An 18,411-nucleotide genomic window follows, 5' to 3' on the forward strand; every position below is an offset into this window, starting at 1 on the left:
TGTAAGTCACAGTTTTCCTGTAAAACGAAAATAAAAACCTTGAAGAGTAACTGGGAGGACTAAATGAGGTAAGGAAGAAAGAGTGAAGAGTATCTGGCCCATCATAATGGTCCCATGAATGTCAACTGTTACTATGGGCTCGGTTACTTGCTTATGCTACTGCCTCACTTAAGTAGAGTGCGCCATCACTAATGAGTTCTCTTTATTTTTTCTGACTCGTCTGTTATTCACTTAATCTATATTTAACATCAGGATAACAAAGGACATCCCTTTCTGTGGCCACCAAGTCTTCATATGTGCTAGGTCATTTCTATTTTTACTGACCTCGAAACAGAATCTGATGACACCACTATGTTTAAAGCCACATACCTTCACTTTCTGGTACTGCTGGTTCAGATTCTCCTCAGTGGTTCCAACATGCCCATCAAGGTCAGTTTCCAGCAAGTTACCATTGACTTCATCCTCTTCTCCCATCGCCGACCTCCCATCGCCTTCTTGAAAATGGGTCCCATTCTGCTCAATGACCTGCTTGTGTCTTGCCCCCGCCCTTTCTGAATCTTTGTCGACATTTGACAACCAGTCCAAAAGGTTTTCTATTTTGGTTTTGCTCTCTTCCAGCTGCTTCACAGCGGCAACCTGGGCAGGGAAGGTTCACACAGGTATTATGATTGCAGGCCAAGGCATGGTTTTAAGACACCCACAGAATAAATAATTATTTCGATAATTTTAGATTTTAAAAATTGGCAGTGAAAAGTTTACACATTGAAATTAAACCTTAAAGCAACAGGCAGTTTACTCTGAAGTTCTCATTGCTCTTAGAAATACATTCCAAAATTTTAATTACTATTGATGAGGGATCACACTCTCTACAAGTCCAGAGTCTCATAGCCCACTCACTTTTAAGAAGTGAAGCAAAGCCAATGTTCCAAGGCTTTTGTTGTATCTGGCCAGTTACAAACCTGGACACCCAGAATTCTAGTTCTTGGTGCTACTTACTGCTCACTACTACCCGATATCACTAAATAAAATCAAGTAGCTGCTATGTAATCATTTTTGACAAAGCAATAGTGAACCATGCATTTGAATAGGACCTTTTCAGTTTCTTCCTTGATTGCTGTCTTCACAACTTTATCCAGCTCCTTTTTCGATTGTTCTGCCTTTAAATTCAGCTGTTCACATTTTATCTTCGCTTCATTAAGTTTCTGTTCTATCAAAGCCTTATCTTCTTGGGACAGCTTTTCACCATTCTCTTTTAAGAAGTTCTCTGTGTTTTTCACTATTTCAGCCAATGCCTGTGCATTTCCCTGCATATCTTTCTGTAACTCCTGGAATATAAAAGAAAAAACAGTACATTTTTATCAACTTCACTCTTCTAGAGCTATAATTCTTAGAAGGGAAAACAGAGAGTCCAGCACATGTAGTTTGACAAAGCATTTTGAAAATGTTTATTTGAATTGGTTTATAGCAATCACAAGACTTAATATAATTTTAAATCTCACCAAAGAAGAAAAGCATGAGATTTTCATGCTTAACAAAAAAAATGTAGTTTGTGAAATTCTGAAAACACTGAAGTAGTCAGTATACATGCAAATTTGCATGTGCTGATTTTTTTTACAAGTATACCTACAAAGTTTGTAAATACATAGTAATATTTATTCTGTTGCTAAACATATATATGAGGGATATATATTTACTGCTCAGGATAAAAAGAAAATAGTTCCCCCAGTGAACTAAGATACCTCCTTCTATTAAACATCAGACCTTATAATATTTGCTTCTTTGACCTGACTGCCAGGAAGCTCAAAATTAAGATCTTTTCTCAGTAGTTTTCCCTTGTCTCAACAGAGGAGATTTTCCTATATAACTTTTTCTCTGTTATTGTGCATTTTAATTCTCTACATTATACTACATTTGAATTTTAATATTATTTTTCTCCATATCTTAAGCCTCCTAAATTTTTCTGAGAAATATCTGAATTGAAAGAGATCCTATTTATTTAGTCATTACTGTGTGACACTATGCTCATGACTTAATTCAGAATATTTACTTAACTCTTATAATAATGTAGCAATGAAAATACAACCAATGAACAAACCAAGGCTCAAAAACATTAAGTTATGAAGCTAACAATAGGTATAGTCTGGAATCTGAACAAACAGGTATCTAGTGAGTGAGAATATTCTTTATCCTGATACCAAAATAAAGATATTCTTATCTGATGTTTTTAATTTGTTTTTCATCATCCTTCAATAAAAGGAAACAAATGACAGAGAAATATGGGAGGAAGTAGCAGCAGCTAAAAAAGTGAAAACCAAGCAAACAAAAACCCCAAAGTGATGGCTAATTTTTCCTGGTCTACAAGTGAGAAGTCTAACTTTAAATGGATTCAAATTTTAATTTACCACTCAAGCTATTTCCACCATCAAACCTCCTTTAATACCTCCTCCCATCCAGTATCTTACCTAGAAAATTACCTGGCGTGCTCCAAGTTGGAAATCCAACTTTTAAAATAAAATTTAAAGTTCAGGCCGGGAACTTCTAGGTATGCCTTGCTTTTCTATTTTTCAACTATCTTATTGCCTTCCAAATGACAGTAATCAAACCTAACATGAACACAGTTATTTTGTATTTTGCTAATACAAAACCAAGTTCTACCTCTTGCTTGGACTGGTACTTCTTCAACTCCATGGTGCCATCTCCAATCACAAAGGCTTCTTGGTGACCAATGAGGCGGTTCTCAGTCTGGGTGAGGAGATCACATATCCCTTGCAGTTTCTCTTTGTATTCCTGTTGACGCTCTGCCACAATCTACAGTGGAGAAATCCCAAAACACCTTTAATGTATGTTCAAAATTACTATGTGTTATTTCTTATTAGAACAAACTTTTCAAATTTCCTCTACTAAGCTTTTATAAGTATGCCGTAAACATGATAGCAGTGGGGTACACACTGAGCCAAGTGATACAGAAAGAACGAGCATGTCCCATGTACAAGGAAAGAGATCGTGTGTGGATGAAATTGCTCAACAGAATACTGGCCATGCATATGTGTAAGAGATGGAACTTCTGACCAACAGGAAGAAACATCCCATTTTCTTAAGCTCTTGAAACCTGCGACACACATAATTAATTCTGCAAAAGGACACCAAAAGAGAAGTTAGTCGTGATTTGTCAGTCAACATATCTGATAAGTATATACAGGTTATCATGCTAGAGACAATGCCTGGGTGCTTCAGAAAATAATAAAGAAAAAATTGCATGCAATACTTTTTACTTAATCACTATGTCTAATTGCACTCCTAAATTTTTCTCATTATTGCTATTAGATATAGCACTCTAGTGCAACTCAGTAAATATTCTAAAAGATTAGTAAGTCAAAACTAATTACTTGCCTCTTTCATGTTCCTACACTAATTATTCATCTTATAGTACAACATTTCATGTTTATTAAAAACCTAGCACATGCTAAGTGTTTTACATATACTCTTTTGTCAGTGTTCATAACACTACCAGATAAACACTTATTATTTCCAATTTACCCATCAGAAAACTACAGTTAAGTGACTTGCTCTCACTCACACAAGTGAGTATGGCAGCTGTCATGCAAACTCAGGCAATTTGACCCTAAAGCCCACAATCAGAGCTGCCATATCATCTCCCAGAAGAAAAAGATACTCTTATCTTTCCTTTGCCATATGTTCATTAATTTATCCCTTGACATTTCTGAGTGCATCTATATTTCCTATTATTGGGGATAGGTGGGGGGCAGAGGATAAAGAATGGACCTACACTAACTAGTGTCAGAGAGTCTAAGCCAAATTATGGCATCGTTATAAAAAACAATATTTGTTAAACACTGCAGGGTCTCTACTTGTGTCCTGTCCATTAACACCGTCCAGAAAATCTTTCTACCAATGCTATTATCCTTGCAATCTACATCAAGTTTTCACACTAAAGTCAAAACAAAGAATTCCATCTCTACAAAGGCAAACCTTCTGATCATCGAGATCTTGTTCTAGCTGTAACTGAGTCTCTAAACGTTGCACATGAGTAGTTGCTGATTCCTGTACATCAAGAAAACACTTCTGAGTTGTATTTAAGAGCCTCAGCAGTTGTCTGCTTTGGTTGGGGGACAAATCTTGTGCATATTCAGAAATGAAGAACTGAACATCGAAGGCAGTAGTCTCCAGTTGCATTTTGGTATGTCCAAGATCTTTTAACACATTCTGTAAACAAAGTTGTAGAAGTTATCAAGAGAGAATGAAGCCATGATGAAGTTTACATTAATATGACTGACTTTTCAAATATGCTCCTTTGATCAGTAGTCAAAAGTTTAATGGCACTGTTTTCATTATTCATCATCTAGTAACATGACAATTAATTAATTAAATGCATGGTAGTTAATACACTATGTAAAATAAATAACCCTTCCAGGAATATTTTATCTTACCCTGTCGTATCACACTTAAATTCTGCCAAAAGACAAAGATCCAATTTACATATATTTATAACACTTAAGAGAACCAATGACATTAAATATCAGTCCCTAATATTCACAGCATCTTTTAATTGTGGTAACACATAAATAAGAATCCAGGAAATGTGAAATATGAATGAATTAAACAGGCCAGAATCTCAATTTTCTGATTCTGAGGAAAGGAGTCTCACCATGTTCATGGGGCATGTTGTTCAAACTAAGAGCTTGAAAATAAAAAATCATGCCAAAACTGACTACCATAGGAAAACTATTTATACTACTGTGTATAATTTATACTATTTTGTGTTTATGCGATTAAATAATACATAAACAAATATATACATACAAATCTCAATATGTCAACAGTAGTCATAGTTTGATAAAATATTTGGGACAGCATCAGAATAGCATCCACAAAGTTGTGATTATTTTTTTTAATTCTCCCCTTCACTCTTTTTTTAATTTACTTTTTAGTTATAGGTGGGCACAATATCATTATTTTATTATTTTATTTTTATGTGGTGCTGAGGATTGAACCCAGTGCCTCACGCAAGCGCTCTATCACTGAGCCACAGCCCCAGCCCCAAAAGTTGTGATTATGTTATGGTTGTGTCAACTATGAAGACACACCTCTTAGAGACAAAGGAAAGAATTCTTTTTTGTCTTAAGGAAGTCAAAAAGATTTATACAGTAAGTCAATTTTTAAACACTCACTACATACATCCATAGATTTTATAATGTACTTTGTCACATTAATTCTGGTACTTGCCTTAAGAAACGCCAAACTTTTCTTTACATGTTCAGGATCTTGAACAGTCACAGTCTCAATATCCTTCACAGATTTGCTCTTTTCTGATATCCAATCTGAGAAAGACTGAAGTTTATGCAGAAATTCCTCATGGGAAACTGCTAGTTTAGACTGGAAAATAAAGTTGTGCATTCATTTCTGTCTCCAAAATTTCAGAATTCTATAAACAGGGGTTCTTTTTTAAGGGCTTAACACTCTAAAAATAAAATACTTCATCTTGTGACTAAATTCTCAAACACCCAAATTTCATTCAAAATTTGCTGCTTTCATGCCTACCATTTCAGAGTCCACTGCAAGCATAATATGCTTCATTCTTTCTGAAGACACACTGCCAAGGGAAGAGAAGGCAGCCTGCAAGCTCTGGTGGCTCATGCTCAGCTCCTCAAGATGTCTTCTGGGGAAGTTACTGGGAAGAGACCTCAAGAACTCTTCTGCCAACTTCATATCTTTTCTTAAAATCACAGCAATTGGAGCCAATCCCAGTTCAAATGTCTGAAAAGAAACATACCCAGATCTGGTTACTGTTCAGTGAAAAACACAAACAATAAACATAAAAGTACTAAGTGCTTGCTTAGCTGATACCATAAATCCATAAATAGATAATTGTTAGAGTTTGGATTCAGGATGTCCCATGGCTGGGTACCCCAGCATGGTGCTTTGGGAAGTAGAGGCAACTTTCAGAGGTGGGAGGTCTTTAGGTCACCACAGATATGCCTTAAAGGGGCTTGTAGGTCCTTATCTTAACCCATTAAGCTCTAAGTTTTCAATTCTGTAAATAGTTCAACAAAACTGACACAGGTATACTAAAACAGGTTGGAAATTATAATCCATAGCTTATATGTATTACATTAATTAGTATCATAATTGTTGTATGATCCAATTATATTTAATTAGCATTATTATATTATATATTACAAATATGCATAAGTGTTTATAAGTGTTCCATATCTGGGAGGATACGACAAAATAGAGTAAAGGAAGTGTCTTTCGTTTGCTCTCCAGCCATACAGTAAGTGGTTTCATTCTACCACCTACTCCCCACTATAATGTGCTACCTCTCCATTGGCCTAAGAGCAACAGGGCCAGTTTAACTGATCCATAGATTGGAAACTGCAAAACTAGGAGCCCAAATAAACCTTTTCTCATTATAAGTTGGTTATTTCAGGTATGTGTTACAGTAATGTAAAGCTAACTAACAAAGCAGCAGATAATTCTTACCTCTAACTGTTTCAGTTGATTCTTTAAAGCTTCTAGATCCACAGACTCATTGTTGTCTAGGGGGGGCTTCATATCTTGAAGCAAAGCCAAATATTCGTGCATTTTTTCAGTGTGCTGTAAACACTGCTGCAACTCAGTGGAAAACTAAAAACAAATTTGGACATTTTGATTCAATCGCCTTTATGCAGATTTTTAAAGCAAATAAAATGTATGGGATTGTTCCCAAATGTTTCATGCAGGTACTTCCATATAAAACATAAAAATCGACTTACTTGTTCCACTGAGCTAACCCCAGAGGTCATTTCTTTTGATCCAGAAATACATTCCAAGTGGTTTGGGAAATCACTATAGAGCTGCTCAAGCTTTCCGTCTCTTGGTAATGCTGAAGCACACCCAGCAGAACTTTCCAGTCCAATTTCTTTTGTAGTTTGTAAGTTAAGGGAACAGAGATTTCCTTCTTTATGTTTAAGATAATCAAGAACGTGTGGCTTTTCTTCCACTATCTCACAAGCAGTACCTGTTTTTGGAGTCACGATTCCCGTCTCTTCTCCTTTTTCTGAATATCCATCAGAAAGCAGCTTGCAGAAAATCTGTTCAAGTTGCAGTGAAAGTACTCTAGATGAAATCTCTCTTTTCTCTAGGTCACAATCCGTTTGAGTTAAATCTCTCATCAACTCCAAAACTCCTGTGACTTTCTGATTCTGTTGATTTTGCTTCAGTACATCAAGGAGAAGCTCAGACTTCAGATTTGCAAAACAGAAAGCATCATCTCTCTTTTCTGCCTTCAGTTCTGATGAGTTACCCATGGGGCAAACTCCATAGTTATCATCGTTTTTACAGTCACTGGGCACACTAGATGCTTCATTTACCAACTGTGATGAACTAACCCTTTTAATTAAGTCTTGAATTAAAATTTTAGCATCATTTGCACAAGTTGAGAGGTCTCCCACCTCTTGAGGATTCCTATGGCCTTCTTTCAAACCGCTTTTTAAGATATCCTTTAAATCCTCCACAAGTACTGGAGATAAATCAGGAATCTGAACCTCCTTTTCTTGGGGTCTTAGAGACAAGGCTTGTTCTTTTGGTGACTGTTTCTCAACTCTTTCTTTCTTATCATTAATTTCTGAGGAGTAGTAGTCAGTTTCTAAAATGTTACTAGAGTTATTATTTTTTATTCCATTCATATAGAGCTCTGACTTTACAAAATTGCTATTTTCTTCAAGGTCTTCCACATTTTTAAGAGGTAGGACTGAAAGGGTGGTTTTGCTATTTTCTGGTGTGAACTGAGGAATTTGTGTTGCTCCTTCCAAGATACTTTCTTTAGTACAAAGATCATTTTGCTGAACTGTGTCATTTAGAGGCTGGTCTTCTTGGGTAGGTGTTGACTTCACTTTCATATTATTAACTTCTACCTGCATATCTTCTTTCATGGGAGGAGCAGCTATTAAGACATGCCTTGGGTTGTCTTCATTCGGTTTCAGCACATCTTTTGCTTTGATATTTTTAGCACAATGTTTTAAAGAAGTGAACAACTCAAGCTTTTTCTCAGATCCCTCAGTGAATGAACCTTCCTTGAGGCTGGTATTCCCTTCAGACAAGGTCATATGTGAAGAAATGTTATCACTGTCCACTCTGGAAACTGATGTGTCAAATATTTCTTCAAGATCCTCAAATTGAACTGGACTTTTACTAATAATTGTTTGTGCCTCCTTTGATTCATCTTTAAAAGTTACAGTTGCTTCTTTCAGGCTTCCTTTCTGATTAAGTTCTTCATTATTTGTGAGGTATGGCAATGGAAACTGAGTCTTGTCTAGCTTGAGGTTCTCTCTTTTATTAGGTAAATGTTTGAGGTATTTATTTTCTTCTTCTGGGCCTTTTAAAAGCAGTTCTCCTTGTTCTAAGCACATTTTCTGAACTGAAGTCTCATCCTCTGTTTGCATATTGCTTTTGCTGTTTTTCCCTTTAGTTGAACTTCTTCCATTTCCTTGGTGATCTCTGTCTATCACAGAGACTATGGACGACACCTGGCCTTCTGCAGGTTTTCCTGTTAACTCAGGCTCAGAACAAATGATTTTATCATAAGATGAGTCACCTTTAGATGTTACAGTCTCAAGATATTGATCTCTGCCTTTCACAAAGTCTGCAGATTCTGGCCCTTGAATCAATTTGACCTTTGTGTTCACTGGACTGCTCTCGAATTCAGAAGGTGAACTAATGTTATTTTGTGAAACACCTTCAGGACCTAAGGCGTTTTCTGATTCAGTATATTCAGTGACAGGCAGCAATAAATCTTTAAGTGCCATCTCATGACTTGACAGATTTTCTTTGCTTTTTCCAACAGCCTCAGTTATATGTTCTGGAAGGCTGCCTCTGTCAGTAACTACGTTGCCCTCGCTAGCTGATTCTAGCTGTAGAACACATACACTTTGCTGTTTTTCTAAAGAATTACAATTATACATTTCATCCAAGAGAAACATTTTACGAATATTTTGATTTTCATCACTGTTTTCCTTTCCAGCGGTGGAACAAAACTGGCAATCTTCAGCCCTATCTTGGCACATTGGTCTTCCATTCTCATCTTCCACTTCTCCCCCTTCCTCCTCACCAAGATCATCATTACCAAGATTGTCATCATCATCGTCATCATCCTGATCATTACTGTCACATATAAAATCCCCATAACTTTCTTCACTTTGCACAGAATCTAAATTATCAGTATCAGATTCAAATTCTTGTCCAGTTTCAACCTCTTGTTTTCTTCCTCTCCAACTGCCAGTGTCATCAAATTTTAAGGAAGCACCAAAGCTCTCTTCCTTTCCCACAGTTTCATTATCAGTCAATGAGTCGCACCCGTCACCTTCAAGGTCATTTGTGGGTCCCCTTTCTGATACACTCACATCTAAGTCAGCAGATCTGAAATGCTTTCTGTCACCAGAATAAAATTCAGCTTTCTCAATACCTACAAGAAAATCCTGCAGACATTGTGCTCTGCCCCTCAAATTTAAGCTACCAACTAGTTCCTCCTGGGCAACCACAAAATCTTCATTCTCTTTTGGAACATCATAAAAAATTTCACCAGGAGGCGCTGTCCCATCTGTTTCCTCTTGTAGTGTATCATAGTCCTCGGGCTGCAGACAATCATGGTCATCACCTTCAAGAAGCAGAGAATCATGGTCATCATCTTCAAACAAGGGAGTGTCATAAAAGTCATCATCACTATCAGTGTCTGTTCCTGTGTCACTCTGCTGATCATCCAGCAGTGACGTTTCATAGTCACCAGCACTGGCAATTTCTTCATGCCACAGTTTACCAGGTATGTGAGGTGGGCTGGCACTATCAGGACCACCCCCTGGAGACATGGCACAGGAGTCCTCTTCCACTTCACACTCCTTTTGCTCCTCTTCAGCTTTCGGCTGAGAAGCACCAGGCAATTTTTCATTCTCCCCAGAAGTATGTGACACATATTTATCATTGTGATATTGTACTTGAGAGGTACTACCGCCAATATTTAAAGATTTTTGTTCAGAGTGCTCTTCCTGTAAACTGATGTTAATAGCTGCAATTCCCAGAAACTGGTCTTGAAATTTTTCTCCCATTCTTTGATCTGATAACATGCTTTGGTCATTAAATGACAATGAAGAGGCTTCATATTTATTGCCATTGCTCTCTGGGGTGTGTCCATTATTTAAATCTCCCTGACTGTGCCTCAATTTATCATGGCTTAATAAGGCACTTAGCCTGGGGGAATAGTCAAAGATAGATGCATCCTGGCTGATGTTATCCTCATTCTCCAATTCATTCAAATCACAGAGTCTACCAGTTTTTAATGTCATGATAGGATTTGTTATCAAATCACTTGCAAAGTTTTGAATGTTTTTAGAACAGCTGTTTTCATCTGCATGTTCATTTGTTGCAAGTTGACTTTGACTTTCACATTTATTAAGTATGTTTTCAGAGCCATGTCTAAGCATGCTAGCTTCTCCAACTTCAGTTTGTGTCAAATATGATAAGGGATTGGGAACACATACACTGGATGAACTGTTAACTTTATTATCAATTGTTATTGTATTTGCCAGGTTGTCAGACTGGTAAGATGCACTAGTGATAACATTATTTCCCATTTCATGAAAGTCTTCATCTATGGCACACTTTCTATTTTCAGGATTCTCTTCATGTTCAGGTTCAGTGTAATGAGATTTATAAAAAGTAGCTGGTGAAGTTGCACATTCATCCTTTTCTATTCTTGGAACATTAGTAAGAACTACACCAGGGAAGCTTAAGACATCAGGACTTTCCCTTGTGGGTATGTCCTCCTCAAATTCTGCCCTACAACCTTCTAGTAGTATACCAACTGCCTCATCCAAGTCTCCATCATACAGCAAAAGCCTCTGCCCTGTGTTGGCATCCATATAACTATTTACCATCAAGTAAGATAAAAATAATTTTTTAGTTTGTTCTGAGTTCTGAGTTGTCACTGGCTCTTCTCCATCAAAAACATCCTCTTCTTGCCTGTAATCATGAACTGTAGATAGCTGGAATTTACAGAAAGAGAGCCATCTTCTGGCATTTTTACATGTCTCTAAATCTCCTAAATCAGGCATTTTATCTGGCAGTGTTATATTCTTTAAAACTGATACTGTTTTATTATCTATGATTCCGAGCTGCTTGGCAACATCCAAACCAATGACTTGAGAACTTTCTGGAATATAAAGAGCAGCTATTTTCTGTCTGCCATTCAGTATTTTGTAGGCCAACTCATTTGTAATCAACTCTTGCTGCAAGGAGGAAGATGTAGGGAATATTTCACCAGAATGGGGCCAAATGAGTCCAACATAGCCTCGCTGAGCCTCTAGAACCAAGAGAGCACTGCTGGAAGTTATCAGATCACACTGGACTGCCTCATCTACTGTTAAGCGTTTAGCGGGATTAGAGTGGATGATTCCACCTGTTTGAACCTGATAGGTGAGAATACTGTGGGCAGTGTCTCTGTCAAGCACCCCTTCTGCCATGGCTTCTTCAACAGTCAGTTTTTGACCAGAGTTACAATTGACTAGACCACCAGACAGAAGCTGAGCACCCAATAACCTAAACATGGTCTCACGGTCTATGAGACCTTCATGAGCAGCTCTTAAAATGCTTATGCTTCTTCCACATTTTAACGTTATTCTGCCCCCTTCTTGTGGTCTCACAGGTAGAAACCACATCCCAGTACTTTCCTGTAAAACACTTCTTTGTACCATATCTACTAAAGACACCTTCTCAGAGGTGCAGGGGTCAATTAGGTCCCTGCACATATTTTGCCTTTCTAGAACTTTAGAAAATAATGTTGAGGAAACCAAGTTCTGCTGGAATGCTTTGTGTAGGGTCAACTGTTCTCCTGTAGCTGGAACAACCAGAAAGCCTGTGGAAAGCAGTATCTCAAGAACTTTGACAGCCACGGATTCTGATATCACGCCTTGAGCAAGAGCATCCAGCACAGGAATTGTGGTAGATGGCACAGCAGAAATCATCTCCTTAGCTTTATTTAGCTCTTTGAGTTGGCACAAAATTTGTTCATCAATAAGGCCTTGTCTTTCGGCATCTTTGAGGTCAAAGCACTTTTTTAACTCTGGTGAAATTAGACCAGAAATCATCAGCTGAGTCTCAAGCAACCTGACTCCTGTGTCATAGTCAATGAGGCCTCTTAAAACTGCCTGAAAGACTGAAAGGACTTCTCCAGTTGTCTGATCAATGGTGCCTGCAATCACTTTATCCAGCTGAAAGGTAAAGTAAAAAAATCACAGGTCAGTCTGTTAAACAACAGCAGGGAGAGTTTCATGCAACTTAGTTTTTTTTTGTTTTTTTTTGTTTGTTTTTTTTTTAATAATACACTTCATCAAAATATCCTCTACTTACCAAGGCGCAGCAATTCTGTGAATGTTAGGCAGCTCAAATGCACAAGTGATCTATGTCAGTGATCTATTCAACAGCACAGGATGTGATAAAAGCTTTAAAAACAACATGCATCTGTGAATTGAAAACTTGATATTGTGTACATTAACAAGGTTAGTGAGGACACAACAGAGTAGATGGTGACAGAGAGAAAATAGAACACATACCTAGAAGGCCAATCATGCTTTCTGCATTTGGGTGAGATTAGAGTCTAGTGATATGAAAGAGCATCAAACCCCATGCTATTCATGTTTACAGCATACAGGTTTCTTCAAAGACAGTAAAAAACTAAGGAACCATAAAAATTGTTACATACCCCCCAAAATGTGGCAAATTATGTGGAAAGTTGTTTGCAGGAGTAACAGAATTAAATATAAAAATAAATTTTTTTGAAAATTAAATATTGGGCATGCTAACAGTCAAGTTTAAAAAATTAAGAACCAGCCAAATATTAAGCAATTCCTACTAGATTTTATGAAGGTGATAGAGCATCCTCACAGTAATGTATGACCTTAGATTATTCAAATAACTCTCATGGGTATCTCTGAAAATCAAACTCCAAAGCCCTTTAGAGGTGACCCACAGGATCTTCTTTAACATCACATTTTATAATAAAATACCTAATATGGCAATAGAAGAATGAATTTTAAAGAGAAGAGTTAGAAAAATGAATGAGTCTTTTCTTTTACCATGCAAGGCAGAGAGTAAGACGTCATGAAACTGATGACCAGCATGAGGAAGACTGTATTTAATAATGCCAGAATCTCCAGACACACAAGTAAGCCCATTCACAGTTTACCCACATACAAATGCATTTATGATTGACATCTATTTCTACAATCATGCAATTAAAATAGGCTTCTTGAAACAGCCTCATGGTTAATAAGTATTACCTTCTCCTCTACCTTTGTATCGCCTGAGGTTTGTGATTCTTGTTTCAGAGATCCACTGAATAGTAAATTATAACCTTCTTGAAGAGTTTTGACTTGTTTTTCCAATTCATTTCTTTCTTCTTCTGTCATTCTAAAATAGAAAGTAAGAAAAGAGTAATTCTAACTTTCAAGCATAAAAATTATGTACTAGGTTCAATATCATTGTCACATGTCTTAAAATCTAGCCCCACATACACATTTCTTAGTCCTTGGTCCAACTGCATGTGAAATTTAGGATGGTAAAAACATCTAGGGGTTTCCCCTTATTTGAGAAAGGCATTGAAGGAAAGTGTGTGAACTGATGTTTCAGCATGTCCCCAATATATAAACTTCCAGAATAACTGGGAAACATACTGTTCTTAGCTCCAACAAGGAAAGGGGACAGTATGGTGCCATTTCTCAAGATAAAACTTGCTTAAACTGAAGAATAAATAGACAGGGAATTTACAAGGACATTAACTTGATTCTCTAAGATGCAATATGAAGTCCTTCTGGAATAATCTTAAAGAGGGTGTCTAAAAGGGCTTTAAGACAAGTGTGGATTCCTTTCCTGAGTGATTAGTTGAAATATATGAAGTACCTTGTGGAAAAATGCAGGACCAAAACATGAAAATAGCAAAGGAAACAAAAAACATACCAACACATGTTTTGCAAAAGGTGGTCTCAGAAAATGCTCCCTAGAACTAAGACTTGACCTGGAGTTTTAGCTCTATCACCAACTCGCTACTAACCATTAGCCTCTCTGGCCTATTTTCTTATCAATAATATATGGGAATAACAGGTAAATTTCTGAGCTGTGGTACAGACAGAAGTAACAATGAACTATATTGCTAATTTTATATTCTATGTGATACGAAGTAAACTCTAATTCATTTGAATTCCATTTTTAAAATCATAATTCAAACTTACCAACTTCTTTTTTGTTCAACATTTGATTGATTGATTTAGCTATTGTGGATTGAACCCAAGGATGCTTTGCCACTGAGCTACATCCCCAGCCCCTTTTATTTTTTATTTTCAGACAGGGTTTTACTAAATTGCCAAGGTTGACTTCTAACTTGCAATCCCCCTGCCTCAACAACCCAAGTAACTGGAATTACAGGTGTGAATGACTCTGTGCCTGGCTTATTTTGCTGAACATTTTAAAGATCATGTCCCTCCTCTGAATAAAAGTGCTAATGAAAAGCAACATACTTGTCTCCATGTTTAGCCAGAAAGAGCTGCATGGTTTGAAGTGCTTCAGATAGCTGTTCTTTCTTGGCTGATATTTCCTCACTGGAAATCTGTAAGGCAAAGAAGGCATATTCAAACACACCGCTCTAAAAGACCACACAATAGTAATGTTAAAAAAACTAATCAAGTTTCAATTAAGATCCAAGTGATGGATCTACATTCTGGGTGACCCAAGTCCATAACAAATCAGTTTCTAAGCATCTGTAGGCCTGGGTAAGAAGAGTACTTTATTTAGAATGTTTAATTAAGGAAAGTGCTTTTCTCTATCCTCAGTGCCATCATTTTCACGAGGAAACATATTTCCTGCATCTGTCTAGCCCAAAGGTGAATAAAGGTGGCCATAACACTAAGGTGGTCAGAGGTTCATTGGCCCAATGTTATTCTCATACATCATGGTTCTCAGAAAGATTTGTAAATGTGGAACACCACCTCCAGAGTTTCTTCCCCCAACCTCCTAAATACAAGGTTCCCTTTGGAAAAAATAATATGGTAAAAGTATTATTCAGTATGTCTGCAGATCAAGATTAAATAATTTCTGATGCAAAGACCCTCTCTTATTAAAAGTCACCTGTGGCAGTCAGAGAAGTAAAATTGATCTGTTTGGCAAAAAGCAAGAAGTTGGAACACTGACTCCTAATCCCTCAGTATATCACTTTTGAATATATTCCAGCAATAGTCATACTTTTAAATGAGTAAAAATGTGAATAAATGATAGGCCCATGAAAGATATATTCACCTTTGACCCTGTGTATCCTATTAGAGATAATTTTTCATGGTTATAAATAATCATGAGGCCATATGGAATTCTGGCAGACACACTTAGCTCATACATCAAATTACTTAAATTTCCTTTAATGAAAAGACCATCAAGTGTTCTTAGAGAGTTATAAATAAGGCTGTGATCTACATTAAAATGTATCTGTCTCCCTTATGTACACTAGAACTGACTTAGTAATGTTTTGGAGAATCTGAAACTACAGAATGTTAAAATGATTCATGTTTCTGTAAAGAAACCTATTCTGCTGAGAAATCTTTTGCTAAGGCTTATGTGCCTATTTTCATTATCTTACTATTTTTGAGAAGAGAGAAAAAGGGGAAATATGATAAATATTTACATTAAATTATCCTGAAACTCTTGGTTTAAAACACCAAATGTAAATGCTTCTCAATATCTCATCTCTTCCATGCTACATAATACATACCATGCAAGACTGAGCTAAAACAGCTTTATTTCAACTCAATGATATTTCAAGTGAACTTGAGTCAATGAACTTCCCTAAGAGTGAATCCCAGATAAGGTATTCCTGCCCTTACATCATGGGCAAAATTAAACAAGACACTGATATCTTTCATTATAATAATATCAACAGTGTCTGTTTCAATGATTATAAGTGAGTACTGTGGCAGAGCTGGGCAAATCACTACATATCAAGGTTAAATGATAGTCTTGGATATTTCCAAATGTCAGACAGGCATAGGAGGGCAATGGTGACAAAAGTATTACTCAAAGAAAAAAATTTCCACTTATCTTAGTGGAAATTTACTTTTTGAAAATATAGCAGCAATTCCCACCGTGAGTAGCAACACTACTAGAATCTGTTCCTTAATTACCAATGTCCTAAGGGCTTCAGGTGGTACAGTTCAAGAGGCATCATGGAGCACTGGCATCTCACAGTTCCAGCCACCCAACCAATGCCAAGTAATGGGGGTTCAGAAGATAGCTCACGCACCCAAAGAATTCACTTGGTTAAAAGAAAGAAGCTAAAGTTTCCAGTGGTGGACTGTGGATACTTCCTTATGAAATACAAATGACCCAGAAAAGCACAACTAAGGTTGCTACTCAAAAATGTTAATATCCTACTTCATATTTTCACTGTTCTTGAACTTATTATGTTTATGTCTGGAAGAACGAGACTGCAACTGCGTATCTTTATGGTATGGAGTGTATGGATCACTCTAGACACAAAACAGGACAACTCCGCTCTTCAACAATTCTCACTGCAGTTCTTGGGAAGCAGATCTAAACATTAGGAAGAGCAGGGCAACCTATTTTACTAATAGCAAAACCTAGAAAGGCAGCAGAATACAACATACACTAGTATGGCAATATGTAAAACAGTGGATGTGTAACCGATGTGATTCTGCAATCTGTACACGGGGTAAAAATGGGAGTTCATAACCCACTTGAATCAAATGTGTGAAATATGATATGTAAGAACTATGTAATGTTTTGAACAACCAATAATAAAAATTTAAAAATAAATAAATAAATAAACCTAGTTTACTAATAGCAAAGTGAATATATAGTTCAGGCTTTCAAATCAGACATCACCTTCTGCCACATTCTAACTGTGATTCCTTGGGCAGTTATCTAACCTCTCTGTTCTTATGACTGCTTTCCTATAAAAACTGGGGATCAGTAAGGTAAAGAATTAGATACTGTGCAAGATTGGCTACATCATCAGCTCAGTAAGTTCTACCCACAATTATTTTCAAGCCAGGACCTCTGTGAATACCTTTTGCTTAGAGAAGGGAGATTTTCCAGCCTTCTCTCCATCTCTCAATGTCTTGTTGATATTTGATACCCATTTCTGTAATTCTTTGGCTTTTTCGACATGCTCTTTCTTTTCTTCTTCCAGTGACTTCTGACAGGTATGAGTGGTTAAAAAAAAAATTACATTCCAGTAAATAACTGCACTATTAAACTAACCTATCCACCAAAAACAAGAATGTAAAAACATTTGCTCATCACACACATGTTACTCATTTTATTCATTCACTTAACTGTATTGCATAGCAGATGTACTTACAAAATGTTTACAGTAGCAAAGAAAGCTGTGACAAACATTTTCTAATCATTGGTCTATCCTCCCAGCTGCTACATCAATACAAAAACAAACAAACAAACAAAAAAACCTTTATTCATGAGGCACTAGAAGATTTTTGCTTTGCTGCCTTTGCATTAGCATTACAATCTCCTTAACAGAAAGGTATCCAACAATGGAAAGCTGAAAGGATTAAGAATCTATACAAAGATGAAAGATGAGAAATACACAGAATGCGGAAAATCCTTCCCACTCCTCTGACAATACATTCATAACGTTAGCTTTTAATTCCAAAATCTCAACTAGGAATGAGAGATGATGGGGAATGTTTTAATATGGAAAGGTTACTACAAGCAAGAAAATACAAATTTTTTTCTTTTTCCAAAGCAATCTTACACACTGCAGCCTCAATGGGGGAGGAAATGAATTTCCATCTCTTAAGATTCTGTGGTCCTTTGTCAAGTGCTTTCAGGGAATGCAATGTGTCAGTAAATGGGAATGTGAACACCAGGCCAGTGTGAAGAAATGTTGCTGTGAACATGGTAAGTGCATCACATGTACCCCATATTCTAGGTAAAATGCATTTATTTTAGTGTGGGTAAGATTCAAAAAGCTATTCTCAAGCTAAATGGAACCATTTTAAGCGCACTAAATCTTTGGTTATGTTCAATTGAAAAATTATTGTCTAAGTAGTGAACTATTTCTAGCCTTCAAGAAATAAGCAGTGGTCAGTTTCACAGTTCCTAGACTGCATATGTAGTCAAAATACCATGCTGTAAATAGGTGGTACAAGCCCACCAGCATTGCCCCTTGCGTAAAGTTTTTTAAACATGTTCTATTAGGAAGAGTAATACAGGCTGGAAATTCCTGTCATCAAAGGTTCAGACACTTCTAAGAGTTTAAGTCCTGTGTGGAAATCAAAATCAGCTTTTTCTAAGGCTTCTTTATAATTCAGCTTTCTTTTGGTCCGGGGACATATTATATTCCGG

The 18,411-nt window shown here is 36.8% G+C and overlaps 1 protein-coding gene across 12 annotated transcripts in view; it reads right to left on the reverse strand.

Annotated features, from left to right (window-relative positions):
• DST (dystonin) overlaps positions 1-18,411 on the reverse strand; it is a 435,613-nt gene that overhangs the window by 119,503 nt on the left and 297,699 nt on the right. For 9 of the 12 annotated variants that reach the window (XM_081294339.1, XM_081294338.1, XM_081294336.1 and 6 more), the window contains 11 exons: positions 17,114-17,242; positions 14,559-14,647; positions 13,326-13,455; positions 6,774-12,257; positions 6,502-6,645; positions 5,560-5,775; positions 5,245-5,394; positions 3,991-4,224; positions 2,656-2,808; positions 1,092-1,325; positions 370-636 (listed from right to left, as the gene is read on the reverse strand). In XM_081294339.1, the coding sequence (XP_081150465.1) occupies positions 370-636; positions 1,092-1,325; positions 2,656-2,808; positions 3,991-4,224; positions 5,245-5,394; positions 5,560-5,775; positions 6,502-6,645; positions 6,774-12,257; positions 13,326-13,455; positions 14,559-14,647; positions 17,114-17,242 (7,230 nt within the window). The remainder of the gene's footprint in view (positions 1-369; positions 637-1,091; positions 1,326-2,655; positions 2,809-3,990; positions 4,225-5,244; positions 5,395-5,559; positions 5,776-6,501; positions 6,646-6,773; positions 12,258-13,325; positions 13,456-14,558; positions 14,648-17,113; positions 17,243-18,411) is intronic. The other 3 variants (XM_081294333.1, XM_081294335.1, XM_081294334.1) reach the window with 1 other exon arrangement.

This window comes from Spermophilus citellus (genome assembly GCF_964194105.1).
Source record: "Spermophilus citellus genome assembly, chromosome: 5".
NCBI lineage: Eukaryota > Metazoa > Chordata > Mammalia > Rodentia > Sciuridae > Spermophilus > Spermophilus citellus.